The 27,772-nt window shown below is 47.3% G+C and overlaps 1 protein-coding gene and 1 long non-coding RNA gene across 2 annotated transcripts; one reads left to right on the forward strand and one right to left on the reverse strand.

Moving 5' to 3' along the window:
- Positions 1-412: 412 nt before the first annotated feature.
- LOC134731535 (uncharacterized) lies at positions 413-20,278 on the reverse strand. Its single transcript, XR_010113884.1, has 2 exons — positions 20,049-20,278; positions 413-619 (listed from the first exon to the last, which is right to left on the reverse strand). It is a non-coding gene; the product is annotated as an uncharacterized lncRNA (long non-coding RNA).
- A 79-nt stretch (positions 20,279-20,357) lies between these two features.
- On the forward strand, positions 20,358-24,087 carry TUBA1B (tubulin alpha 1b). The gene is made up of 4 exons (XM_055295011.2): positions 20,358-20,576; positions 22,142-22,364; positions 22,478-22,626; positions 22,931-24,087. Exons 1-4 carry the CDS (start codon positions 20,574-20,576, stop codon positions 23,909-23,911), a joined length of 1,356 nt encoding a protein of 451 aa, XP_055150986.1. The 5' UTR covers positions 20,358-20,573; the 3' UTR covers positions 23,912-24,087.
- The last annotated feature ends 3,685 nt before the right edge of the window (positions 24,088-27,772 follow it).

Genomic DNA, 27,772 nt, shown 5'->3' on the forward strand with positions numbered 1-27,772 from the left:
AGACAAAACTTACACAGTCCCAGGCCGGGCGCGGTGGCTCACGCTTGTAATCCCAGCACTTTGGGAGGCCGAGGCGGGCGGATCACGAGGTCAGGAGATCGAGACCACGGTGAAACCCCGTCTCTACTAAAAATACAAAAAATCAGCCGGGCGTGGTGGCGGGCGCCTGTAGTCCCAGCTACTCGGAGAGGCTGAGGCAGGAGAATGGCGTGAAACCGGGAGGCGGAGCTTGCAGTGAGCCGAGATCGTGCCACTGCACTCCAGCCTGGGCCACAGAGCAAGACTCCGTCTCAAAAAAAAAAAAAAAACTTACACAGTCCCACTACCACATCAGTTATGAATTACAATCAGCTGTAAATAACAGACACACACACACTCAACAAAGAAAAAGAAAAATAGGAAAAAAGATCAGTGTGGCTTAAACAAGTTGCTTCATTTTCTCCCATAATGAGACGTCCAGGGGGAGGCAATCCAAGGCTTGTTTGACAGCTCCATGTTGTCATCAGGCACCTAGACTCTATCTTCCTCCATCCTTAGCATATCATATGGCATAAGGTTGCTTTATTGTCATAGGAAGATTACTAGAACTTCATAGGACTCCAGCCATCTTGTCCATATTCTAGGCAAAGAAAAAAAAAAGGGCCAATGACACACACTAGTTCAATCAATCTTATCAATCCTGTTTTAGAAACTTTATCAGAAGCCCCATCACTTCCACTACCCCACTTCCCCACAACTTCCACTAACATTTCACCAGAACTTAGTCACATGGACACCATCAGTTGGAACAGAAGCTGGGCACCCTGTTCCCAACGAAATCAGGGTTCTGTTACTAAGGAAAAGAGGGAGAATTAGGAAAGATTACCTATTTTGTTCTTCTTTTTTAAAGATGAGGTTTTGCGGCTGGGCACGGTAGCTCACATCTGTAATCCCAGCACTTTCGGACACTGAGGCGGGCAGATCACCTGAGGTCAGGAGTTCGAGACCAGCCTGACCAACATGGAGAAACCCCGTCTCTACTAAAAATATAAAATTAGCTGGGCGTGGTGGCACATGCCTGTAATCCCAGCTACTCAGGAGGCTGAAGCAGGAGAATTGCTTCAACCCGGGAGGTAGAGGTTGCGGTGAGCCGAGATCACGCCATTGCACTCCAGCCTAGGCAACAAAAGCGAAACTCCGTCACACACACAAAAAAAAGGATGAGGTTTTGCTATGTTGCCGAGACTGGACTCAAACTCCTGGGCCCAAAGGATCCTCCTGCCTTAGCCTCCCGAGTAGCTGAAAGGCACCACTGTATGCCACCATCCCTGGCTGAAATTACCTATTTTCTGGTTCACTGTAGTGGAGGAAAAAAACAGAAATAATCAGAAGAGAAATTCCACAGATTCCACCACTAAATCTAACTGCCAACCGATGAATCCCTCCTCGAATTCTGGCTTCCTCCTGTGTGTCGGCAGATGAATACTGTGCTCCTTTCCAAGGTGAACCCCTCCATGGTGCACTGGGTGCCTTTCCATTTCACTATTTCTAAAGCTTTGCCCCTTTTCCTCACAACATGGATTTTACCTTTTGGTTTTTTTTCTCATTAGCAAACAAATATTCTAAAATAGCTCCCACCTTAGAAACAAAAACAAAAACAAAACCCCTCCTTTTATTGAACATCCCTATCCAGCTCTCCCAGTTATTTCTCTTCTTTCTAACCCCTTAAAGCAAAAATCCTCAAAAAAGGTTTTAAATTCTCCTTCCTCCACTTGTCATGAATTATCTCTTGAACTTACCCCAATAAGGCCTTAATTCATCCCTATTGCTCCACTGAAGCCACTCTTGCCCAGGTCACCAGTGAAATCTAACAGCTGATTCTCAGACCCCATGTTACCCAGCCTCCCAGAAAGCACGGTTCAGAAAGCAGAGTTATCACCTGCTCCTGCTTGAAACACTTTCTTCATTTGGTTTCCAGAATACCAAACTCTTCATTATTTTCTTTCTTCTATTTTTTTGGAAACATGGTCTTGCTCTGTTACCCAGGCTGGAATGCAGTGGCGCGATCACGACTTACTGCAGCCTTCACCTCATGGGCTCCTACGTCAGCCTCCCAAGTAATTGGTACTACAGGTGCACACCACCACGCCTGCCTAATTTTTGTACTTGTTGTGAAGAAGGGATCTCCCTATGTTGCCAGAGCTGGTCTCCAACTGGGCTCAAGCAATCCTCCCACCTTGGCCTCCCCAAGTGCTGGTATTATAGGTGTGAACCACTGCACCCAGGCCATTATTATCTTCCAACATCACTGTCTGCTCCTTTTACTTTATACTACTAGATCCTGTTCCTAATTTTTATAAGCTAGAGTGCTCTGGGGTTCAGTCCTTGGACCTCTTCCTTTTTTTTTTTTTTTTTCCCAGACAGAGTCTCGCTCAGTTGCCCAGGCTGGAGTGCAGTGGCACAATCTCAGCTCACCACAACCTCCACCTCCCAGGTTCAAGCGATTCTCCTGCCTCAGCCTCCCAAGTAGCTGGGACTATAGGCGCACGCCACCATGCCCAGCTAAATTTTGTAATTTTAGTAGAGATGGGGTTTCACTATGTTGGCCAGGCTTGTCTCGAACTCCTGACTTTGTGATCCGCCCGCCTGGTCTTCCCAAAGTGCTGGGATTACAGGCATGAGCCACTGTGCCCAGTTGGATCTCACCTGTTCCCCAAGTGATCTTATCCACTTTCTATACTGATGACTTCTAAGTTTATCTCCAACATGACCTCCCCTCTGCACTTTTTAACCAACTATTACTGCCTAATCAACATCTCTACTTATATTTAACCCACTGCATCTCAAACTTAACATGTCCAAAACCAAACTTTTGATTCTTTCCATTTCTCTATACCTGTTCCTCCTTTAGTATTCCCCAGTGTTGCTCAGACCAAAAATCTAGGGGTCATGACTGACTCCTCTCTTTCTCACAGCCAACTCATTAATAAATCCTGTCAGTTCTGTCTTCAAAATATACTCAGAGGGCCGGGCGTGGTGGCTCATGCCTATAATCCCAGCACTTTGGGAGGCCAAGGCAGGCGGATCACGAGGTCAGGAGATCAAGACTATCCTGGCTAACGTGCTGAAACCCCACATCTACTAAAAATATGAAAAAAAAAAAAATTAGCCGGGTGTGGTGGCACATGCCTGTAGTCCCAGCTACTTGGGAGGGTGAGGCAGGAGAATCACTTGAACCCGGGAGGCGGAGATTGCAGTGGGCCGAGATCACACCACTGCACTCCAGCCTGGGTGACAGAGCGAGACTCCATCTCAAAAACAAAACAAAACAAAACAACTCACATTTCCACCACTTCTTACCACCTCAGTAATATCACCCTGATTCAAGCCACTATCATCTCTTGTTTGCATTACTGCCCATTCCCTTCTAGTTCATCTTCCTTCTTCCACTCTTAACCTCCTGTGGTTTACTCTCACGAAAGCCAGAGTAATGCTCTTAAAATCTAAAATAGAACATGTCACACCTTTGCTCAAAACTATCTAATAGCTTCTCATCATTTTTAGAATAAAACACAAAATCTCTCCATGCCTAATAACACTATTACATGAGCTAGACCCTGGCTACCTCTCCAATCTCATTTCATAACGCTCTCCCCCTCACTCACTACTCTGCTCTGGCCTCATTGACCTTTTTTTTTTTTTTTTTTTTTTTTTTTGAGACGGAGTCTCGCTCTGTTGCCCAGGCTGGAGTGCAGTGGCGCGATCTCGGCTCACTGCAAGCTCCGGCTCCCGGGTTCACGCCATTCTCCTGCCTCAGCCTCCCGCGTAGCTGGGACTACAGGCGCCCGCCAACACACCCGGCTAATTTTTTGTATTTTTAGTAGAGACGGGGTTTCACCGTGTTAGCCAGGATGGTCTCGATCTCCTGACCTCGTGATCCGCCCGCCTCGGCCTCCCAAAGTGCTGGGATTACAGGCTTGAGCCACCGCGCCCGGCCGTCATTGACCTTCTTGTTACTGCTTTGAAAAAATATACACATCCAGTTTCCAGACCAGCATAAAAGAAGCTTGGAAGTCACCACTCCATGATAACAACAAGTAAAAGCTGAACAAACTAAAAAATCAACAGCAAAACAAAACAAAACAAAACAAAAAGACAGGGTCTTTTTTATTTGTGAAATGGTAAGGCAGTGATCCCATGGATTTAGACAGGGTCTCACTCTGTTGCCCAAGCTCAAGTGCCTTATTTCAAACAAGCAGGCATGAAGGCCCTCACTGCCTACTTGGCTTTCTCTGACACCCACCCAGCAAGGAGAAGAAAGGGTAACCATTACCACCAGGTGGAAGTAGAAGTCCAGGTTCCCCATGTGGTCTCCACTGGCTCCTGGGCAAGGGTCCTTTTTTTTTTTTTAACTGCTCCATGCAGAGCAGGGCTAAGTCATAGGCAGTACATCTAGAGCTGCCAACAACTCTTTATAGATCTGTAGGAGAAACTACGTCAAAAAAGTAAAGGAGGCCGGGCGCGGCGGCTCACACCTGTAATCCCAGCACTTTGGGAGGCCGAGGTGGGTGGATCACAAGGTCAGGAGATCGAGACCATCCTGGCTAATACGGTGAAACCCCGTCTCTACTAAAAATACAAAAACAAAATTAGCCAGGCATGGTGGCGGGCACCTGTAGTCCCAGCTACTCGGGAGGCTGAGGCAGGAGAATGGCGTGAACTCGGGAGGCGGAGCTTGCAGTGAGCCGAGATTGCGCCACTGCACTCCAGCCTGGGCGACAGAGCAAGACTCTGTCTCCAAAAAAAAAAAAAAAAAGTAAAGGAGGCTGAGCATAGTGGTTCATGTCTGTAATCCCAGGCCTTTGGGAGGCCAAAGTGGGAGGATGACTAGATGCTAAGAGTTCAAGCCCAGCATGGGCAACAAGGCAAGACCTCATCTCTACAAAATTAAAATTAAACTTTTTTTTTTTAAAGTGAAGGAGCTGGGCAAGGTGGCACACCTATAGTTCCAATTACTTTACAGGCTGAGGCAGGAGGATCCCTTGAGCCCAGGAGTTCAAGGCTGCAGTATATGATTATCACATCTGTGAATAGCAACTGCACGCCAATGTGGGCAACATAGTGAGGCTTCATCTCTACAAAAAAGTAATAAAAAAGAAATAAAAGGCTGGGTGTGGTGGCTCATGCCTGTAATCCCAGCACTTTGGTAGGCTGAGGCAGGTGGATCACTTGAGGTCAGGAGTTCCGGACCAGCCTGGCCCACATGGTAAAACCGCATCTCTATCAAAAAATACAAAAATTAGCTGGGCGTGGTGTCATATGCTGTAGTCCCAGCTACTCCGGAGGCTGAGGCAGGAGCGTTACTTGAACCTGGGAGGAGGAGGTTGCAGTGAGCTGAGATCACACCACTGCACTCTAGCCTGGGTGACAGAGTGAGACTCCGTCTCAAAAAAAAACAGAAAAAAGAAATAAAACAGAGGATATAATTACAGATTCCATGAACATTAAAGGGAAAATAACGGAAAACTCTATGAGCACAGATTTGATAACCTAGATGAAATGGACAAATTCCTTGAGAGACACAATCTGCCAAATTCACATAAGAAGAAAGACAATTTGAACAGCTCTATATCTACTAAAGAACTGAATCGGCCGGGTGCGGTGGCTCATGCCTGTAATCCCAGCACTTTGGGAGGCTGAGGCGGGCAGATCACGAGGTCAGGAGATCAAGACCATCTTGGCTAACATGGTGAAACCCCGTCTCTACTAAATATACAAAAAATTAGCTGGGCATGGTGGCACGCGCCTGTAGTCCCAGCTACTCGGGTGGCTGAGGCAGAAGAATCGCTTGGACCCAGGAGGCAGAGGTCGCAGTGAGCTGAGATCGCGCCACTGCCCTCCAGCCTGGGTGACAGAGTGAGACTCCGTCTCAAAAAAAAAAAAAAAAGAATTGAATCAATAAGTAATAACCTTCCCAAACAGAAAGCACCAGGCCCAGATGGGTTAACTGATGAATTCTACCAAACTATTTATTTATTTATTTTGAGATGGAATCTTGCTCTGTTCCCCAGCCCGGAGTGCAGTGGTGCAACCTTGGCTCCCTGCAACCTCTGCCTTCTGGGCTCAAGTGATTCTCCTGCCTCAACCTCCCGAGTAGCTGGGATTATGGGCGTACGCCACCATGCCTAGCTAATCTGAATTCTACCAAACTTTTAGGGGAAACATCCCAATTTTATACCATCTCTTTAAGAAGAAAGAAGCAGCGGCCGGGCGCGGTGGCTCAAGCCTGTAATCCCAGCACTTTGGGAGGCCGAGGCGGGCGGATCACGAGGTCAGGAGATCGAGACCACGGTGAAACCCCGTCTCTACTAAAAATACAAAAAAAAAATTAGCCGGGCGCGGTGGCGGGCGCCTGTAGTCCCAGCTACTCAGGAGGCTGAGGCAGGAGAATGGCGTGAACCCGGGAGGCAGAGCTTGCAGTGAGCCGAGATTGCGCCACTGCACTCCAGCCTGGGCGACAGAGCGAGACTCCGTCTCAAAAAAAAAAAAAAAAAAAGAAGAAAGAAGCAGAGGGATTGATTATTCCCTAACTCATTCTATGAGATCAGTGTTACCGTAATACCAAAACCAGACAGATACTACAAAAAAAAAGAAAACTACAGACCAATATTTGCATGGACATAGATGCAAAAATCCTTTATTAAATATCAGAAAATCAAATCCAACACTGGATAAAAAGAATTGTATACCAAGACCAAGTGGAATTTATCCCAGGTATACAAGGCTGGTTCAACATTTGAAAATGAGTAAGGCCAGGAGCAGTGGCACATGCCTGTAATCCCAGCACGTTGGGAGGCTGAAGTGGGACGACCACTTCAGCTCAGGAGCTCAAGACCAGCCTAAGCAACATGGCAAGACCCCATCTCTACAAAAAATTTAAAAATGAGCAGGGTGTGGTGGCATACACTTGTGGTCCTAGCTACTCAGGAGGCTGAGGTGAGAGGATTGCTGAAGCCCAGGAGACCGAGACTGCAGTGAGCTATGTTCATGCCACTGCACTCCGGCCTGGGTGACAGAGCAAGACCCTGTCTCAAAAAAAAAAGAAAGAAAAAGATCAATTAATATAATCCATCAGATCAGCAGTCTAAAGAAAAAGGCCAGGCACAGTAGCTCACGCCTGCAATCCCAGGACTTTGGGAGGCCGAGGCAGGCAGATGGCTTAAGGCCAGGAGTTCAAGACCAGCCTGGCCAACATGGTGAAACCCCATATCTGCTAAAAATAAAAAAATTTGCCAGGTGTGGTGGCATGCGTCTATAATCCCAGCTAATACAGTGGCTGAGGCACGAGAATTGTTTGAACCTGGGAGGTGGAGGTTGCAGTGAGCCGAGATGGTGCTGCTGCACTCCATTCTAGGCAACAGAGCAAAACTGTTTAAAAAAGAAAAAAGAAAGAAAAACCACATAATCATATCAACAGATGCAGGAGAAGCATATGACAAAATCCGACACTCATTCATGATAAACTCTCTTGGTAAACTAAGATAGAGGGGAACTTTCTTGTCTTGATGAAGAATGTCTACAAAATCCCTGCAGCTAACATTATACTTAAAAGTGAGAAATCAGAAGCTTTCTAAGATTAGGAATAGGCAAGCATGTCCCTTCTCACGACTCCAGCAAGACTTATTCACTGTTATATCAACCCAACACTTATAAAGAGTACCTGCCATGGTACGCTCTCAATAAATACTTGTCCAATAAGTAAATAAATAAAAATAGACACCATACTGTTTTCTCTATATTTAATACAATGGACACTTACTAGTCTTCACCCTATTTAACCTGCAGGATTTGACACTGCAGCATTTGATACTGTACTCGCTTGATACTCTTTACTTGGATTGTAAAACCCCCAGTTCTTCCTCTTTGATCATTCTTTCTCAGACTCCTTTTGTTTGTTTGTTTATTTATTTTTGAAACGGAGTCTCACTCAGCCGCCCAGGCTGGAGTGCAATGGTGCGATCTCAGCTCACTGCAACCACCGTCTCCTGGGTTCAAGCGATTCTCCAGTCTCAGCCTCTTGAGTAGCTGGGATTACAGGCACCCACCATCATGCCCAGCTTTAGTAGAGATGGGGTTTCAGCATGTTGGCCAGGCTGGTCTTGAACTCCTGACCTCAGGTGATCGGCCTGCCTTGGCCTCTCAAAGTGCTAGGATTACCACGCCCAGCCCAGACTCCTTTTTTTTTTGAGACAGTCTCACTCTATTACCCAGGCTGGAGTGCAGTGGCACAATCTCGGCTCACTGCAACCTCCGCCTCCTGGGTTCAAGCAATTCTCCTGCCTCAGCCTCCTGAGTAGCAGGGACTACAAGTGCACGCCACCATGCCTGGCTAATTTTTGTATTTTTTTAGTAGATACGGGGTTTCACATGTTGGTCAGGATGGTCTTGATCCCCTGATCTTGTGATCCACCTGCCTCGGCCTTCCAAAGTGTTGGGATTACAGGCGTGAGCCACCATGCCCAGCCACTTTTTTTTTTTTTTTTTTTTTTGAGATGGAGTTTCACTGTTGTTGCCCAGGCTGGAGTGCAATGGTGCAACCTCAGCCTCCTGGGTTCAAGTGCTTCTCCTGCCTCAGCCTCCCAAGTAGCTGGGATTACAAGCATGCGCCATCATGCCCAGCTAATTTTGTATTTTTAGTAGAGATGGGGTTTCTCCATGTTGCTCAGGCTGGTCTCAATCTCCTGACCTCAGGTGATCTGCCTGCCTTGGGCTCCCAAAGTGCTGCGATTACAGGCGTGAGCCACCGTGCCCAGCCCCAGACTCCTTTTATAACCTCATTTTCTCCACTTTAAATGTGATCATTCTTTCAATTCCTTACTAAGGCCAGGTTCTCTATCTACTTCAGGGTTCTCTATTAAGACGACCACTTTCAGCCGGGCACGGTGGCTCATGCCTGTAATCCCAGCACTTTGGGAGGCCGAGACAGGTGGACCACGAGGTCAGGAGTTCAAGACCAGCCTGGCCAACATGGTGAAACCTTGTCTCCACTAAAAATTCAAAAATTAGCTGGGCACGATGGCAAGCACCCGTAATCCCAGCTACTTGGAAGGCTGAGGCAGGAGAATTGCTCGAACCCAGGTGGCAGAGGTTGCAGTGAGCTGAGATTACACCACTGCACTCCAGCCTGGGTGACAGAGTGAGACTCTGTATCAAAAAAAAAAAGAAAGAAAAGCACCACTTTCCTAGCTCTACACATTCCCCCCGAGTGGTCTTATCCATTCCCATAGTTTAATTACCATTTTTATACTGAAGATTCAAAATCTGTATCTCTCTCCCCTCTCCATATCTGCAAGTATGTTTGCCTAAGGGACATCTCTAAGCATATGTACTACAGACACTTAAACCTCAAAATGTGTTAAAAACTGACCTTTTCTTACTTCTCGCCCACTTCTTTCTTCAATATTTTGATCTCAGTGAAAAGCACCACGATTCACCCAGTTATTTAAAGGAGAAACCTTTGCTGGTCACAGTGGTTCACATCTGTAATCCCAGCACTTTGGGAGGCCGAGGTGGGCGGATAGCTTGAAGTCAGGAGTTCGAGACCTGCCTGGCCAACATGGTGAAACCCAGTCTCTACTAAAAATACGAAAATTAACCAGGTATGTTAGCACACATCTGTAATCCCAGCTATTTGGGAGGCTGAGGCAAGAGAATCGCTTGAACCCAGGAGGCAGAGGTTGCAGTGAGCCAAGATTGTGCCACTGTACTCCAGCCTGGGAAACAGAGTGAGACTCTGTCTCAAAAATAAATAAATAAATAAATACATAGATAAATAAATAAAATAAATGAGAAACCTACAAAATAACCTCCATTCCTTACTTTACCTCACATCCCATATCCAATCAATCACAAAGTTCAATATTCAACAAAAATTACATATTAAGCACCTACTCTGTGCCAGGTATTGTTCTTGTCTCTAGAGATAAAGCCTGCTTGCACTGGCTTACATTATAAGGACATTTACTGTTTCCTTTATTCATTAATATTTATTTAGCTTCTTTAATTTATTATTTAATTAATAAATGTGGAGATAGGTTGGTTTTAAGGTCGGGTCGATAGCTTCACAATATCAGACCACTGCACTGAACTGGCATCTTTATGATTCTCTTTGGTCTTTTGGTCCTTCTCAAGGTCTTAAGTATTGGCTCTAGGCATCATATCTTCAAAGAACATTTCCAAAGGCAGAAAGCAAAGGGAGAGGGGTGGAACAAAAGGGACTTCCTCAACGGGGTAATCTCTTTTTATCAGAGAAGAAAACCATTCCCAGAAACTCCTAAGCTGACTTGCCTCTTTATGTCCCATTGGTCAGAATCGGGTCCAGTCATGAAGGAAACTGAAAAAGCAAGTATCTGGCAAACGGAATCAAAGTTGCATTGATTTGTCCCCGGGGACTGAGCACACAAATACTCCCTTTTTTTTTTTTTTTTTTTTTTGAGACGAGTCTCGCTCTGTCACTCAGGCTGGAGTGCAGTGGCGCAATCTCGGCTCACTGCAACCTCCGCTTCCCGGGTTCAAGCAATTCTCTGCCTCAGCCTCCTAAGTGGCTGGGATTACAGGTGCCCACCACCAAGCCCGGCTTATTTTTTTGTATTTTTAGTAGAGACGAGGTTTCACCATCTTGGTCAGGCTGGTCTTGAACTCCTGACCTTGTGATCCACCCGCCTCAGCCTCCCAAAGTGCTGGGATTACAGGCGTGAGCCACCGCGCCCAGCCCTACAAATACCCTTTAAACAGTGGCAGGTAAAGGAGGTTGTCTTAGCAAGGAGGAATGGAAGAAGGTAGTTTTTGAAAGGGCAACCAAGATTGACTTCCACAAAAAGAGACATGGAGTTTACATAAAAGAAGAAACTTTTTTTTTTTTTTTTTTTTTTTTTTTTTGAGACGGAGTCTCGCTCTGTCGCCCAGGCTGGAGTGCAGTGGCGCGATCTCGGCTCACTGCAAGCTCCGCCTCCCGGGTTCACGCCATTCTCCTGCCTCAGCCTCTCCGAGTAGCTGGGACTACAGGCGCCCGCCACCATGCCCGGCTAATTTTTTGTATTTTTAGTAGAGACGGGGTTTCACTGTGGTCTCGCTCTCCTGACCTCGTGATCCACCCGCCTCGGCCTCCCAAAGTGCTGGGATTACAAGCGTGAGCCACCGCGCCCGGCCTAAAAGAAGAAACTTTAAACAAGTAAATAAATGTACAAACAAGGTAATTTCAGATTCTGTAAGAGCTGTGAAATAAGAGTGGTGTGATAAAAAGTAGTGGGCATATTTTGAAAGTAAATTGACAACATGATCTAATGGGACTGAATGTATGAGAAAAAGGTGATTCCAAGTTAATACTGATTCCCATTCATAAATGAAGCTTGAGAAAGATAATTAAGGGTCTAAGGTCATACTACTATTAACTGACAAAGCTAGAATTGAATCTAGTCCTATCTGACACCACGAAAGTCAATTTTCTATTTTTTTCCCTTTTTCTTTTTGTTTTTGTTTGAGACAGAGTCTCACTCTGTCACCCAGGCTGCAGTGCAGTAGCATGATCTGTGCTCACCGCAACCTCCACCTCCTGGGTTCAAGCGATTCTCGTGCCTTGTCTTCCCAAGTAGCTGGGATTATAGGCACATGTCACCAGGGCCAACTAATTTTTGTATTTTTAGTAGACGAGGTTTCGCCATGTTGGCCAGGCTGATCTCTTAACTACTGGCCTCAAGTGATCCACCTGCCTCGGCCTCCCAAAGTGCTGTGATTATAGGCCCGAGCCACTGCACCTAGCCCAAAGTCAATTTTCTTTCCCCAATATCATCTATCTGTGGAAAAGCAGATGTAAATTTATAATGGGATAAATAAGAATGAAGGTCAAATATTTATAAATAGTTAACACTTGGTAAATTGTTGCCGTTTGTTATTTTGTTTTTACTTGTAGAACTAGTGAAATGAACAAAATAGCCGGGCGCGGTGGCTCACGCTTGTAATCCCAGCACTTTGGGAGGCCGAGGGGGGCGGATCACGAGGTCAGGAGATCGAGACCACGGTGAAACCCCGTCTCTACTAAAAATACAAAAAAATAGCCGGGCGTGGTGGCAGGTGCCTGTAGTCCCAGCTACTCGGAGAGGCTGAGGCAGGAGAATGGTGTGAACCCGGGAGGCGGAGCTTGCAGTGAGCCGAGATTGCGCCACTGCACTCCAGCCTGGGCGACGGAGCAAGACTCCGTCTCAAAAAAAGAAATGAACAAAATATTTTGTAAACTTCTGTGTCTAAACCACAATATGGAAACTATCAAAAACAGTTACCCACTGCTTAGAACAGTAGCAAATGGCCATGATATTATGTAGCAAAAATGAGAGTAACTCTAATTGCATCACAGGGTTTCCCACTACACCAAAGACTCAAAGCAAACAGTTACAGGCCTGAAAGAGTACAACAAAAGAAAGGCCTATATAATCAATTAAAATGTGCAGACAGACTGGGCACAGTGGCCTGTACTGCAATCTCAGCAGTTTGGGAGGCCAAGGTGGGAGGATCGATTGAGCCCAGGAGTTCAAGACTAGCCTGGGTAACAATGAGACTCCACCTCTACAAAAATAAAAAATTAGCCAAGCACAGTGGTGCTCGCCTGTAGTCCCAGCTACTGAGGAGGCTGAGGTGAGAGGATCGCTTGAGCCTGGGAGGTGGAGGCTGCAGTGAGCCATGATCATGCCACTGTAATCCAGCCTAGGTGACAGAGTGAGACTCTGTCTTAGGGGAGGAAAAAAAAGTGTCAAGACAGTAAATACTACTGTGTTTATGTTCCAGACATAGATAAATACTATTTACTCGTGTGTGTGTGTGTGTGTGTGTGTGTGTGTGTATAGGTATGTATAATAAATAGAGGCCAAGCATGGTGGCTCATGCCTATAATTAATCCCAGCACTTTGGGAGGCCAAGGCGGGTGGATTACTTGAGGTCAGGAGTTCGAGACCAGCCTGGCCAACATCGTGAAACCCCATCTCTACTAAATTACAAAAATTAGCCAGGTGATGGTGGCGCACATCTGTAATTCCAGCTACTAAGGAGGCTGAGGTGGGAGAATCGGTTGAACCTGGGAGGCGGAGGCTGCAGTGAGCTGAGATGGCACCACTGCACTCCAGCCTGGGCAATAGAGCAAGACTCTGTCTCAAAAAAAAAAAAAAAAAAAAACAGAGGCCAGGCGTGGTGGTTCACACCTGTACTCCCAGCACTTTGGGATGCCAAGGCGGGTGGATCACAAGGTCAACAGTTTGAGACCAACCTTGGCCAATATGGTGAAACCCTATCTCTACTAAAAATATAAAAAAAAAATAGGCTGGGTGGCTGGGTGCAGTGGCTCATGCCTTCAATCCCAGCACTTTGGGAGGCCGAGGTGGGCGGATCACCTGGGGTCAGGAGTTCGAGAAAAGCCTGACCAACATAGAGAAACTCTGTCTGTACTAAAAATAAAATACAAAAAATTAGCTGGGTGTGGCCAGGAGTGGTGGTTCACGCCTGTAATCCCAGCACTTTGGGAGGCCGAGGCGGGCGGATCACGAGGTCAGGAGATCAAGACCATCCTGGCTAACACGGTGAAACCCCATCTCTACTAAAAATACAAAAAATTAGCCGGGCGTAGTGGTGTGCACCTATAGTCCCAGCTACTCAGGAGGCTGAGGCAGGAGAATGGCGTGAACCCAGGAGGCGAAGCTTGCAGTGAGCCGAGATTGCGCCACTGCACTCCAGCCTGGGCGACAGAGCCAGCATCGTCTCAAAAAAAAAAAAAAAAAAATTAGCTGGGCGTGGTGGCGCATGCCTGTAATCCCAGCTACTTGGGAGGCTGAGGCAGGAGAATCGCTTGAATCCAGGAGGTGGAGGTTGCAGTGAGCTGAGATCACGCGCCATTGCACTCCAGCCTGGGCAACAAGAGCAAAACTCTGTCTCAAAAAATAGATAGAAAGATAGATAGATAGATAGATAGATAGATAGATAGATAGATAGATAGATAGATAGATGGATGTAAAATTAGCCAGGCGCAGTGGTGCATACCTGTTGTCCCAGTTACTCACTGGGGAGGCTGAGGCAGAAGAATCATTTAAACCTGGGAGGCAGAGGTTGCCGTGAGCCGAGATCATGCCACTGCACTACAGCCTGGGAGACACAGCGAGACTCTGTCTCAAACAAACAAACAAAACAAATAGACCTGGCTGGGCTTGGTGGCTCACGCCTGTAATCCCAGCACTTTGGAAGGCTGAGGTGGGCACATCTTGAGGTCAGGAGATCGAGACCATCCAGGCTAACACGGTGAAACCCCATCTCACTAAAAAAAATACAAAAAATTAGCCGGGTATGGTGGCGGGCGCCTGTAGTCCCAGCTACTCAGGAGGCTGAGGCAGGAGAATGGCGTGAACCTGGGAGACAGAGGTTGCAGTGAGCCAAGATCGTGCCACTGCACTCCAGCCTGGGCAACAGAGAGAGACTCCGTCTCAAAAAAAACAAAAAACAAAAAACAAAAAAACAAATATACCTATGTAGGTTAAGTACGGATTTTAAAAAAAGTCAGACTTTCCTGTCAGGTACTAACTAAAGAAGAGGCAGGCTGGGCATGGTGGCTCATGCCTGAAATCCTAGCACTTTGGGAGGCCAAGGCAGGCAAATCACTTGAGGCCAGGAGTTCAAGACCAGCCAGGGCAACATGGCAAAACCCCGTCTCTGCTAAAAATATAAAAAATAGCCAGGTGTCGTGGCACATGCCTGTAATCCCAGCTACTTGGGAGGCTGAGCCACAAGAATTGCTTGAACTCACAAGGGAGAGGTTTTGGTGAACTGAGATTGTGCCACTGCACTCCAGCCTGTGCAACAAAGCAAAATCCTGTCTCAAAAAAGAAAAAAAAAAAAGAAAGAAAGAAAAAAGAAAAGGAAAAAGAGGCAAAATACATTTATCATTATTCAATATTATTCTGGCATAAAAACGTGTTACATTTGCGTGTGGTGGCTCATGCCTGTAATCCCAGCACTTTGGGAGGCCGAGCCAGGCGGATTACATGAGTCCAGGAGTTTGAGACCAGCCTGGGCAACATGGAAAAACCCCATCTCTACAAAAAAAAAAAAAAAAAAATATATATATATACCCGCGTGTGGTGGCATGCCTATGGTCCCAGCCACTCGAGAGGCTGAGATGGTTAGATCCCTTAAGTTCGGGAGATGGAGGCTGCAGTGAGTTGAGTTCCCACCAATACACTCACTCCAGCCTGGGCAACAGAGCAAGAGAGACTCTGTTTCAGACAAAAAAAAAAAAGAAAATAAAGTTAGGGAAACAGAAGTATAGGGGAGCCAGACCAGGCGTGGTGACTCAGGCCTGTAATCCCAGCACTTTGGGAGGCCAAGGCGGGCAGATCACGAGGTCAGAAGATCAAGACCATCCTGGCTAACACGGTGAAACCCCATCTCTACTAAAAATACAAAAAATTAGCCAGGCATGGCGGCGGGTGCCTATATTCCCAGCTACTCGGGAGGCTGAGGCAGGAGAATGGCGTAAACCCGGGAGGCAGACCTTGCAGTGAGCTGAGATTGCGCCACTGCACTCCAGCCTGGGCAACAGAGCCAGACTCCGTCTCAAAAAAAAAAAATAAGAATAATCAATTCCATCTTAAAACTAGCAAGGTACATTTCTTGCCAGTCATGATCCATGGTCATAAGATGTTTATAGCTAAGGAAGCAGCTTTTTTTTTTTTTTTTGAGACGGAGTTTCACTCTTGTCGCCCAGGCTGGAGTGCAATGGCACTATCTCGGCTCACTGCAACCTCTGCCTCCAGGGTTCAATTGATTCTCCTGCCTCAGCCCCCCAAGTAGCTGGGATTACAGGAGCCCACCACCACACCGACTAATTACTGTATTTTTAGTAGAGACAGGGTTTCACCATGTTAGCCAGGCTGGTCTTGAACTCCTGACCTCAGGTGATCCACCTGCCTCGGCCTCCAAAGTGCTGGGATTACAGGTGTGAGCCACCACGCCTGACAGGAAGCAGCTTAATAATGCCTGCAAGGAGAGATTGAGATCAACCTGGGAAACATGGCTGTCCTCTACAAAAATACAAAAATTTGCTGGGCACCTGTAGTCCCAGCTACTTGGGAGGCTGAGGTAGGAGGATTGCTTCAGCCAGGAGGTCAAGGCTGTAGTGAGCCGTGATCATACCACTGCTCTCCATCTCCAACCTAGGCTGCAGAGCAAGACAGTCTCAAAAAAAAAAAAAAAACAACAACAAAAAACCCTATAAAAGTAGAGTTTAGACAAGGCTCCGTAGTTCAGGCCTGTAATCTCAGCACTTTGGGAGGCCAAGGCAAGAGAATCGCTTGAGGCCAGGAGTTCAGATAAGCCTGGCCAACATAGCAAGACCCCATTGGAAAAAAAAAAAAAAAAAACCAGAAAAAGGAAAAAAAAGCACCCTCTGAGTATCAACTGGTTTTTCCTCTTCCTACGACCTTTGATCACTATCTTGTTATTACTAATCTTTTGCCCTTGCTTGTTTAACCTCTTGAAGTTTGTGTCTGCTAGATTACAACAATCCAACATAAAGAAGATGCTGGCACAAAGCTTCCATCCATACCATCTTCTGACCTGGGAAATAAAGACATCTTGCCTTTAGGCCCCTCAGATCAGGCATCCAAAGATTTTTACTCCTCCAGTACTGGGCAGGGCTATGCCCATTGAATCATCAGAACATCACCAGGTGTGTGGATCACAAGGTCAAGAGAACAAGATCATCCTGGCCAACATGGTGAAACTCCATCCCTACTAAAAGTACAAAAATTAGCTGGGCATGGTGGCATGTGCCTACAGTCCCAGCTGCTCAGGAGGCTGAGGCAGGAGAATCGCTTGAACCTGGGAGGCAGAGGTTGCAGTGAGCTGAGATCGTGCCACTGCACTCCAGCCTGGCGACACAGCGAGACTCCGTCTCAAAAAAAAAAAAAAAAAAAATCAGCTGGGTATGGTGGCTCACACCTGTAATCCCAGCCCTTCGGGAGCCCAAGGTGGGCGGATCACCCAAGGTTGGGAGTTCGAGACCAGCCTGACCAACACGGAGAAAGCCCGTCTCTACTAAAAATACAAAATTAGCTGGGCGTGGTGGCACATGTCTGTAATCCCAGCTACTTGGGAGGCTGAGGCAGGAGAATCGCTTGAACTTGGGAGGCAGAGGTTGCAGTGAGCCAAAATTGTGCCATTGCACTCCAGCTTGGGCAACAAGAGCAAAACACTCTCTCTCAAAAAAAAAAAAAAAAAAAAAAAAAATCATCAGACAGAACATCCTGCAAACATGGACCTCCTCTGGCTCCCTAGAAACCAACTGCAAATTCTTTTTTTTTTTTTTTTTTTTTTTTTTTTTTGAGACAGACTCTCGCTCTGTGGCCTAGGCTGGAGTGCAGTGGCGCAATCTCAGCTCACTGCAAGCTCCGCCTCCCAGGTTCACGCCATTCTCCTGCCTCAGCCTCCCGAGTAGCTGGGACTACAGGTGCCCACCACCACGCCTAGCTAATTTTTTGTATTTTTAGTAGAGATGGGGTTTCACCGTGTTAGCCAGGATGGTCTCGATCTCCTGACCTCGTGATCCGCCCGCCTCAGCCTCCCGGAGTGCTGGGATTACAGGCGTGAGCCACCGTGCCTGGCCCACCAAATGCAAAATCTTATGAGAGAATCCTGTCCCAAAGATCAATGTCCACTGTCAGCAGGAAGAAGTTACAAAAAATGACCTTCACCCTTCATCTCCCCTTAAGATTAGAGGAGTAGAGGAGAAGAGTAAAGCAGGTATTATGTTAGGGAAACAGGAACATAAGAGCTAGGGTAACAGGGCCAGGTACAGTGGCTCACGCCTGTAATTCCAGCACTTTGGGAGGCCGAGGCGGGTGGATCACCTGAGGTCAGGAGTTCGAGACTAGTCTGGCCAACATTGTGAAATCTCTTCTCTACTAAAAATACAAAAATAATCTGGGCGTTGTGGCAGGTGCCTGTAATCTCTGCTACTTGGGAGGCTGAGACAGGAGAATCACTTGAACCTGGGAGGCAGAGGTTGCAGTGCGCCGAGATCACGCCATTGCACCCCTGCCTGGGCAACAAAAACAAAATTGTGTCTCAAAAAAAAAAAAAAAAAAAAAAAAAAAAAGGGCTAGGGTAACACAATTTCAAAAATCAATTCCAAATTTAGACTAGCAAAGCATATTCCTTACCAGATACAACCCATGGTCATAAGATGTTTACAGCTAAGGAAGCAGTTTAATAATGCCGGCAAGGACAAACTCCTACGACAACAAAATGTTTAGATGTCCCAATATCACGTAACAATATACCCCCCGCTTTTTTTTTTTGGAGATGGAGTTTCGTTCAACAAAATAAAATGAAATAAAGAAGTTCTCTTTTAGTTTGATTACTCTGTGAAACCTGAGGTATTTATTATCAAGAACCTAAAAAAAAAACCTTCAAATACTTCCTCATTCACAACAGGGGAATACACAGACAGATAAAAGCTAATAGTTTTAGGAAGGTATCTGGGGAGACATATAGGCCCACGGGAGCAAATCCCTGCAGTGGCGGCTCTGATAATCTGCAGAGAGCTAGAAGGGAGGTTCTCCCCTCCCCCAGAAAAATCTATCCCAAAACCATAAACTACATCGCCAATCCTTGGAAATACATAAGGTGGTTAGGGTTAAAGGGTGGCTTCAAAATGGTTCTAGCAGAAACCTATTGCGGTTACTGAACTATTCAAAATATTTGCCCAGAGATAGCTTTTCTGGATAAAATAGCTTTATTCAGAGCCGATAGCAAAATGGAGTTCAGCAGGGTGGTTCCCTAACGTCCATTCTTCCCGTTAAAGCAAGCTAATTATTTTCAGATTCGTTTATAAGAATAAGAGTGGTGGTGGTCCGACGGTAGTGGGTTATCAGAACTTATTAACATTAGTGTCACTAAAATTGATATGCAACCCCCCACTGCTAAAATTGACAGGCTTATTTTTTTTTTTTTTAAGAATAAGAAGAGGGACAAAATAAGTGAGAACAATATTCAAATATATTCCTGCCTCCTCTATCCAGTTGGAAAAATGTATGCAAATTTGGATTTTGAATCAAATGCCTTTAAACAAGACTACCAAAACTATCAGAAATAAACAAGAACCTCTTGGTTTGCAGGTCAGGTTCAGATGGGTGGAGACACACATATACAGATATACATATATATAACTCCTTACAAAATACACTTATTAACCATATAAATTTGTTATTTGTCTAAAATGAAGGATGAAGGCTGTACCAAATCTTAATAGGCTAATAACTGAATATGAACTATGAATTTTTAGTGTTTTAGGTTTAACCTTTTTCTTCCTCATATACTGGGCAGATATTCTGAATAGTAACATCAATACGTTTCTGCTAGGACCATTTTAAAGCCACATTTTAAACCTAACCACCTTCTGCATTTCCAAGGATTAGCAATGTGGTTTATGGTCTTGAAATAGATTTTCCAGGGGCGGGGCGGAGGGAGAACTAGTCTACTCCTATAATGTGGGCCTCCAAGCACTAAGCTATAACCAGTTGATGTATCTTGACACAAGGCCAAGCCGTCTTATTTACAAAACTCTTAAGTTGCACAAGGAATCCCTACTTCCTAACATCCTTCAGTGTCAATTTATTTCCTCCCTATCCAAGTCTTTCCTCACTTCTTCAACTCAGCTACCACCTCTGAAATGTGTTTTTAAATCTCCTTTTCAAAAAGCCCCTAGGACTGTTCCATAAAGTTGATGGCTTAGATCTAAAATTGGGGCCTACTTTGCCCTTTTAACAGCTTCAATGTTAAATGCTTGGGCACGACTCTTCGAATGACTGAAATACTATTTGCTTCCAGCGTTTGGTACTCTTACTTTGGAGAACAAGTCATTACAGTAAACCATGCACACCAATCGGTTTTCTAAAGCTCGCGTTTTTCACAGTATCAGGTAAGTACCGAATGCACTGCCTTTAAAGGAACTGCGAAAATAAAAAGGCAAAACTCACTGACAAACTGTGGCAACATGAAATTAATCAGCTGAGCTATCCGAACCACAACTTTCTGCATTTCACGGTGCTTCGTCTTTCAAACTGTATGGCTCTCTCAAGTCCTGGGTTTCCTCCGAATTAAGGCAAGCCTCGTCGCCCATTCCCTGGTCGGTGTCTTTCCGACTCGCGCCCGCCCCTCGCCAGGCCCTGACAGTCATGCGCCGCACACTGCAGTACTGGCGCGCGCGGCCGGCAGGCGCTGCAGACCCCACCCCGCGGCCGCGCGAGGGGAGGGGGCTCGGGGCTCGGAGCCCGCCTCTGCGGCGGCCAGGCCGGGCGCCGAGTGGGCGCGCAGGGCCGGAGGAGGGGCCAGCGACCGCGGCGCCGCCTGTGCCCGCCCGCCCCTCCACAGCCGCTACTTAAGAGGCTCCAGCGCCGGCCCCGCCCCAGTGCGTTACTTACCTCGACTCTTAGCTTGTCGGGGACGGTAACCGGGACCCGGTGTCTGCTCCTGTCGCCTTCGCCTCCTAATCCCTAGCCACTATGGTGAGTAAGCCGCGCGGCTCCCTGCTGCTTTCAGGGAAGCAGGGAAAAGCGAGCCGGCGGGGCGCGGGGGCCCTGTATACAGCCGGGGAGGGCTGGCCTCAGAGCCGTCCGTTTGGAGGGCGGAAAACGAGGCGAGAGGCCAGGGCGGGAGTGGTGAGACCTCGGTGTGTGTGTAAAGAGCGGGGGCCCGGAAAGGTCGAGGGGCGCCAGGATTTCTTCTCGGACTCTGGAAGGGATGGGGGGCTCGGGCTGCCCTCCGCGGTATCCGGAGCTCTCTCTTATCGCGTAACTCTGTCCTGGGAGCGGTCCCTCGAGTCCCCGCAGCCCTTTCCAGCGCATGCCCTTCCCCCGCCTTGGGTGGACGCGCGCGCGGACTCTTCCAGCCCTCACTTCCTCTTGAGCGCGAAAAGTGGGGGTGGGAAGCGGCTGGAGACAAAAGCGCGCACGCGCGACCGTTACCTTCCCGCCGCTCCTGGGCGGGAAACCGCCACTGCGGTTTGCGCATGCGCTCTGGGTCGCGACGCGACTAGGGCTACAGGGTGTGTCTCCTGTTAACCTGAGTTTTTTTTGATGAAAGCAATAAGAGGACTGGGAAAGAGCTCTCTGTCAATGTACCGCTCTACACCAGTGTATTAGGACAGTTCGTACACAACAGTCTGTAGAGGCCACCTGTCTCTCCCTGCTGCGTTAGGAATTCAGGGGAGCAGGTGGTGGCAGTAAGGGGTTTTGAGAGAACGGAAATCGGATCTTGACCCAGATCTGGGCCGCCGATAATCCCCTACTGCGCTCAGACTGCTGTGGAGGTGTTAGGCTGAGCCCGATGCCGGCGGGCAAGGGAGGATGGGCGGCTTGGGCAGCGCCTTTGCAGACGTGGCCATTTCGTGCCTCTGCAGCGCCGCCGGGGGGCGCAAGAGCGCGCGCCCGGAATTGCTCATTCATCCTGTGCTGCAGAGCCCCGCCCTTGTCCCTGCGGACAGACATTTCTTCTGCGCTGGTCTGGCCACGTGCTTCCCGTGCTAGGAGCTGCCCGGAAATGTGGCCTCCTAGTCTAAAGTGGGATTCTGGGGCCTGAGCGCTGGACGGATGCCCACCTTGCTGTCTTGGTCCTCCAAAGGAGGAAGCTGTGACTGAGCTGTCTTGGTCTGGAAGGAGGCCTTCTCGGTTTAGGATGGGAAAGTCACATTCATTAAAAGCAACGTAGACTATAGTGTAGCTGTTCTCAGAAGAGTAGTACATCTTATGTCGCTTTAAAAAGGGAAATTCGTTTTAAGATTACATGAGTAGCCTAGGTAACACAGCCAGACCTCATCTCCACAAAAAAAATGAAAAAATTAGCCAGGTGTGGTGGCCTGTGCCTGTGGTCCCAGCTGCTCCGAAGGCTGAGGTGGAGGGATGACTGGAGCCCAGGAGGTTTAGGCTGCAATGAGCCTAGATGGCATCACTGCACTGAAGCCTGGGCGACAGACCTTATCTCTACAAAATTAAAGATTGCATGAGTATTTTGTTACACTTGAGAGTCACCAATAGATTGGTTTAAATTGTGATATCTTTTTTCCTTCCCACAGCGTGAGTGCATCTCCATCCACGTTGGCCAGGCTGGTGTCCAGATTGGCAATGCCTGCTGGGAGCTCTACTGCCTGGAACACGGCATCCAGCCCGATGGCCAGATGCCAAGTGACAAGACCATTGGGGGAGGAGATGACTCCTTCAACACCTTCTTCAGTGAGACGGGCGCTGGCAAGCACGTGCCCCGGGCTGTGTTTGTGGACTTGGAACCCACAGTCATTGGTGAGTTGACCTCAGTAACCTAAGTGAGATCCCAGGATGCTGGGACAGGAGGTCTGTCCAGGGGCTTCTCTTGTCACTCACCCACTCCCTCCATCCTTCTATCCCTCCTGCAGATGAAGTTCGTACTGGCACCTACCGCCAGCTCTTCCACCCTGAGCAGCTCATCACAGGCAAGGAAGATGCTGCCAATAACTATGCCCGAGGGCACTACACCATTGGCAAGGAGATTATTGACCTTGTGTTGGACCGAATTCGCAAGCTGGTAAGCACCACATATAAATATGCATTTAATGCGGTGCGATGGTTCCAGTGCAAGTTGGGTGGAGTGACTGACATCATTCATTCTTTGGCACCTACCAAAATGTGGAATAGACTGCTTGCTATATTAATTGGACTTCTAAATCAGATAGTCCCTAGGTTATGGACGGTTTGTGGACATGTCTGTTTTGCCAATTCCTCATGCTTACATCAATGAGACATGGTTCATAATCTAAAAAGTTTAAATAGAAATTCTAAGATAATGTGTCCTGGCATTAAAATACTACATTTTTTTTATTCCCCTACAGGCTGACCAGTGCACCGGTCTTCAGGGCTTCTTGGTTTTCCACAGCTTTGGTGGGGGAACTGGTTCTGGGTTCACCTCCCTGCTCATGGAACGTCTCTCAGTTGATTATGGCAAGAAGTCCAAGCTGGAGTTCTCCATTTACCCAGCGCCCCAGGTTTCCACAGCTGTAGTTGAGCCCTACAACTCCATCCTCACCACCCACACCACCCTGGAGCACTCTGATTGTGCCTTCATGGTGGACAATGAGGCCATCTATGACATCTGTCGTAGAAACCTTGATATCGAGCGCCCAACCTACACTAACCTTAACCGCCTTATTAGCCAGATTGTGTCCTCCATCACTGCTTCCCTGAGATTTGATGGAGCCCTGAATGTTGACCTAACAGAATTCCAGACCAACCTGGTGCCCTATCCCCGCATCCACTTCCCCCTGGCCACATATGCCCCTGTCATCTCTGCTGAGAAAGCCTACCATGAACAGCTTTCTGTAGCAGAGATCACCAATGCTTGCTTTGAGCCAGCCAACCAGATGGTGAAATGTGACCCTCGCCATGGTAAATACATGGCTTGCTGCCTGTTGTACCGTGGCGACGTGGTTCCCAAAGATGTCAATGCTGCCATTGCCACCATCAAGACCAAGCGCAGCATCCAGTTTGTGGATTGGTGCCCCACTGGCTTTAAGGTAGGCATCAACTACCAGCCTCCCACTGTGGTGCCTGGTGGAGACCTGGCCAAGGTGCAGAGAGCTGTGTGCATGCTGAGCAACACCACAGCCATTGCTGAGGCCTGGGCTCGCCTGGACCACAAGTTTGACCTGATGTATGCCAAGCGTGCCTTTGTTCACTGGTACGTGGGTGAGGGGATGGAGGAAGGTGAGTTTTCAGAGGCCCGTGAGGACATGGCTGCCCTTGAGAAGGATTATGAGGAGGTTGGTGTGGATTCTGTTGAAGGAGAGGGTGAGGAAGAAGGAGAGGAATACTAATTATCCATTCCTTTTGGCCCTGCAGCATGTCATGCTCCCAGAATTTCAGCTTCACCTTAGCTGACGGGCGTTAAAGCTTTCTGGTTAGATTGTTTTCACTTGGTGATCATGTCTTTTCCATGTGTACCTGTAATATTTTTCCATCATGTCTCAAAGTAAAGTCATTAACATCAAAAGCTTTGTTTCCTGTGTTTTTTTCTAGAAGTGCCTTGGTTTTTAGATTCATCTATACTTGGGAGTATAGAGAGTCTGCAATATGCTGGTGGTGTCAAGGATCCTACTTACTGTGCCGGCACCTCTAGGGAAAAGGGAGCTCAAGGGACTAGAAAGGCAGAAGCCCTAGATTCTCAGACTAGTTTACCACCTCAACCCTTGCATAGGGGGTGGGGAAAGTCATTCTGCTAATCTAAAGCAGATTTAGCTCTTCAGAGTATGACTGGGTAGTTACTAATGAGTAATGTATAGGAAGTGCAAGTTTTGAATATGCGCTAAGATGCTGCTGTTTAAAATGGCCTGCTAACCTTGTTAGTGTAATTAAGAAATTTCCAAGTGATCTTTGGCTGGTCATGGTGGCTCACGACTCTAATCCCAGCACGAGGTCGAGGCGGGTAGATTACTTGACCATTCAAGACCAGCCTGGGTGACATGATGAAACCCCGTCTACAAAGAAATACAAAAGTTTGGGTGTGGTGGTATGCGCCTATAAGCCCAGCTACTTGAGAGGCTGACAAGATTGAGGCTGTGGTGAGCTGTGATTGTACCACTGCATTCCAGCCTTGGTGACAGATCCTGTCTTAAGAAAAAACATTGACCTGGGAAAACATCTGTAGGAATATTTGAGGGTGGTGAGGTAAAGGCTGTTTTGAGCCCTGTTGTGATAGGAAAAAGTAGGACCAGAACTCATGGTGGTCAATAAAAGTCATGCTAGGAAAGGCTAAACAATAAGCCATATGCATTGGTGGGAGAGGACTGCCGTACATGAGAATAAAGTGGCAACATTTGTAAAGGTTAGGATAAAAGTTTATAGCATTTGGCATGGTTTACATCCTTTCAAGTATTTTGGCTACATGTAACAGACTTGTAGGCACAGAGAATGTAAATAGAGGATTTAACCTAGGAGAAAATGTAGATTTCAAATCCGGAAAGCACAGGAAAATTATGGCTGCTAAAGACCTTGATGTCTTGGTTCAAGACTGAAAGAATACATGAGGCATTTTTTAAAAAGAAGAGGCCAGGCGCAGTGGCTCATGCCTGTAATCCCAATGCTTTGGGAGGCTGAGGCGGGTGGATCACCTGAGGTCAGGAGTTTGAGACCAGCCTGGCCAACATGGAGAAACTCCATCTCTACTAAAAATACAAAATTAGCCAGACATGGTGGCGCATGCCTGTAATCCCAGCCACTCAGGAGGCTGAGGCAGGAGAATTGTTTGAACCTGGCAGGCGGAGGTTGCAGTGAGCTGAGATTGCGCCATTGCACTCCAGCCTGGGCAACAAGAGCAAAACTTCATCTCAAAAAAAAAAAAAGTAGGGAAGTCTACAATTTTCCTAGTTTTTTTTCTTTTTTTTTAGCCCGTAAATCCTATAAATTTACAAAATGTAGTCAGCCCTCCCTGTCTGTGGGTTCCATATCTAGATTTGACTAACTGGATTGAAAATACTTGGAAGCAACCGGCCATAGTGGTTCATGCCTATAATACCAGCACTTTGGTCAAGGCGGGAGGATCACTTGAGCCCAGGAGTTTGAGACCAGCTTAGGCAACCTAGGGAGACCCTGCCATTACAAAACTAAAACAAAAACAAATTAGCCAGTGTAATTGTGCTGCTGCATTTCTGTCTGGGTGCCAGAGAAAGACCCTATCTCAAAATATATATTTGGAAAAATGGATAGTTGTGTCTGAACTGAACATGTACTTGTCCCCTTTATTCACTAAATGATACAGTATAACAATTATTTACATAGCATTCACATTGTATTAGGTATTATAAGTAATTTGGAAATAAAGTATACAGGAAGATGTGTGCAAGTTACATGCAAACACCAGAGTTCTCTATATAAGGAACTTGAGCATTCATGGATTTTGGTATCCTTCAGGGATACTAAGGGATGACTGTAACTCTCAGCTCCAAAGATAATCTGATTTGGCATGAACAATTCAGAGAAAAAGCTTTGGTGGGGAGCCTACAGGCCTAGTATAGCAACAGAAATGTAACCATGACAGGCTCTAAGGGAAAACAGACATCTTTATTTATTTTTATTTATTTATTTATTGAGACGGGGTCTTGCTCTGTCTCCCAGTCTGGAGTGTAGTGGTGCGGTCTCGGCTCACTGCAACCTCCACCTCTCGGGATCAAGTGATTCTCCTGCCTCAGGCTCCCGAGTAGCTGGGATTACAGGCACCCGCCACCACGCCTGGCTAATTTTTGTATTTTTAGTAGAGATAGGGTTTCACCATGTTGGCCAGGCTGGTCTCGAACTCCTGACCTCATGATCTGCCCGCCTTGGCCTCCCAAAGTGTTGTGATTACAGGCATGAGTCGCTGGGTGTGCCAAGCTGCAGACACCTTTAAAGAACTGAGAGGCCCAGGCACGGCAGCTCACGCCTATAATCCTATCACTTTGGGAGCCCAAAGTAGGTGGATCACCTGAGGTCAGGAGATCGAGACCAGCCAGGCCAACATGGCGAAACCCCAAATCTACTAAAAATACAAAATTAGTGGCCGGGCGCGGTGGCTCACACAGAGATTATACCACTGCACCCCAGGCTGGGTGACAGAGTGAAACTCTCAAAAATATACAATAAAACATTTTAAACTGGGCACTGTAGTTCACTCCTGTAATCCCAGCACTTTGGGAGGCCAAGGCGGGTGGATCACCTGAGGTCAGGAGTTTGAGACCAACCAGGCCATCATGGTGAAACCTGTCTCTACTAAAAATACAAAAATTAGCTGGGCGTGGTGGTGGGCACCTGTAATCCCAGCTACTTGGGAGGCTGAGATAGGAGAATTGCTTGAACCCGGGAGGCAGAGCTTGCAGTGAGCCGAGATCATGCCATTGCACTCCAGCCTTGCTGATAAGAGTGAACTCTGTCTCAAAGGAAAAAAAAATTAAAAAATTGTTTTATACATCAAGATGACTTTTTTTTTTTCTTGAGATGGAGTCTCACTCTATCGCCCAGGCTGGAGTGCGGTGGCTCAGTCTCAGCTCACTGCAACCTCTGCCTCCTGGGTTCAAGGGATTCTCCTGCCTCAGCCTCCCGAGTAGCTGGGATTACAGGTATGCACCACCATGCCCAGCTAATTTTTGTATTTTTAGTAGAGACGGGGTTTTGCCATGGTGTCCAGGCTGGTCTCAAACTCCTGACCTCAAGTGATCCCCCCTCCTTGGCTTCCCAAACTGTTGGGATTACAAGGGTGAGCCACCACACCAGGCCAAGATGAATCCTAATAATTATAAGTTAAGGCCTTGGGTTAAATGATATATTATTGTGGGCCATGGGAGAGGGGATGGCTAGAATGAAATGGCACTGCAGTCGTCTTATTTATACCTCTGCCCGGGCAGCAAGTACAGTGCCTGGTAATGCCCATAGAATGCTTCTAGGGAGGCCGGGCGCGGTGGCTCACGCCTGTAATCCCAGCACTTAGGGAGGCCGAGGCGGGCGGATCACGAGGTCAGGAGATGGAGACCATCCTGGCTAACATGGTGAAACCCCTTCTCTACTAAAAATACAAAAAATTAGCCGGGTGTGGTGGCGGGTGCCTTTAGTCCCAGCTACTGGGGAGGCTGAGGCAGGAGAATGGCGTGAACCCAGGAGGCGGAGCTTGCAGTGAGCCGAGATTGCGCCACTGCACTCTAGCCTGGGCG

The sequence above is a fragment of the Symphalangus syndactylus genome, chromosome 10 (genome assembly GCF_028878055.3).
Source record: "Symphalangus syndactylus isolate Jambi chromosome 10, NHGRI_mSymSyn1-v2.1_pri, whole genome shotgun sequence".
Taxonomy (NCBI): Eukaryota; Metazoa; Chordata; class Mammalia; order Primates; family Hylobatidae; genus Symphalangus; species Symphalangus syndactylus.

Coding starts and splice junctions, on each gene's coding strand:
- TUBA1B (XM_055295011.2), top strand. Junction 22,365..22,477: donor CTTGGAACCCACAGTCATTG/GTGAGTTGACCT, acceptor TCCCTCCTGCAG/ATGAAGTTCGTACTGGCACC. Junction 22,627..22,930: donor TGGACCGAATTCGCAAGCTG/GTAAGCACCACA, acceptor ATTCCCCTACAG/GCTGACCAGTGCACCGGTCT.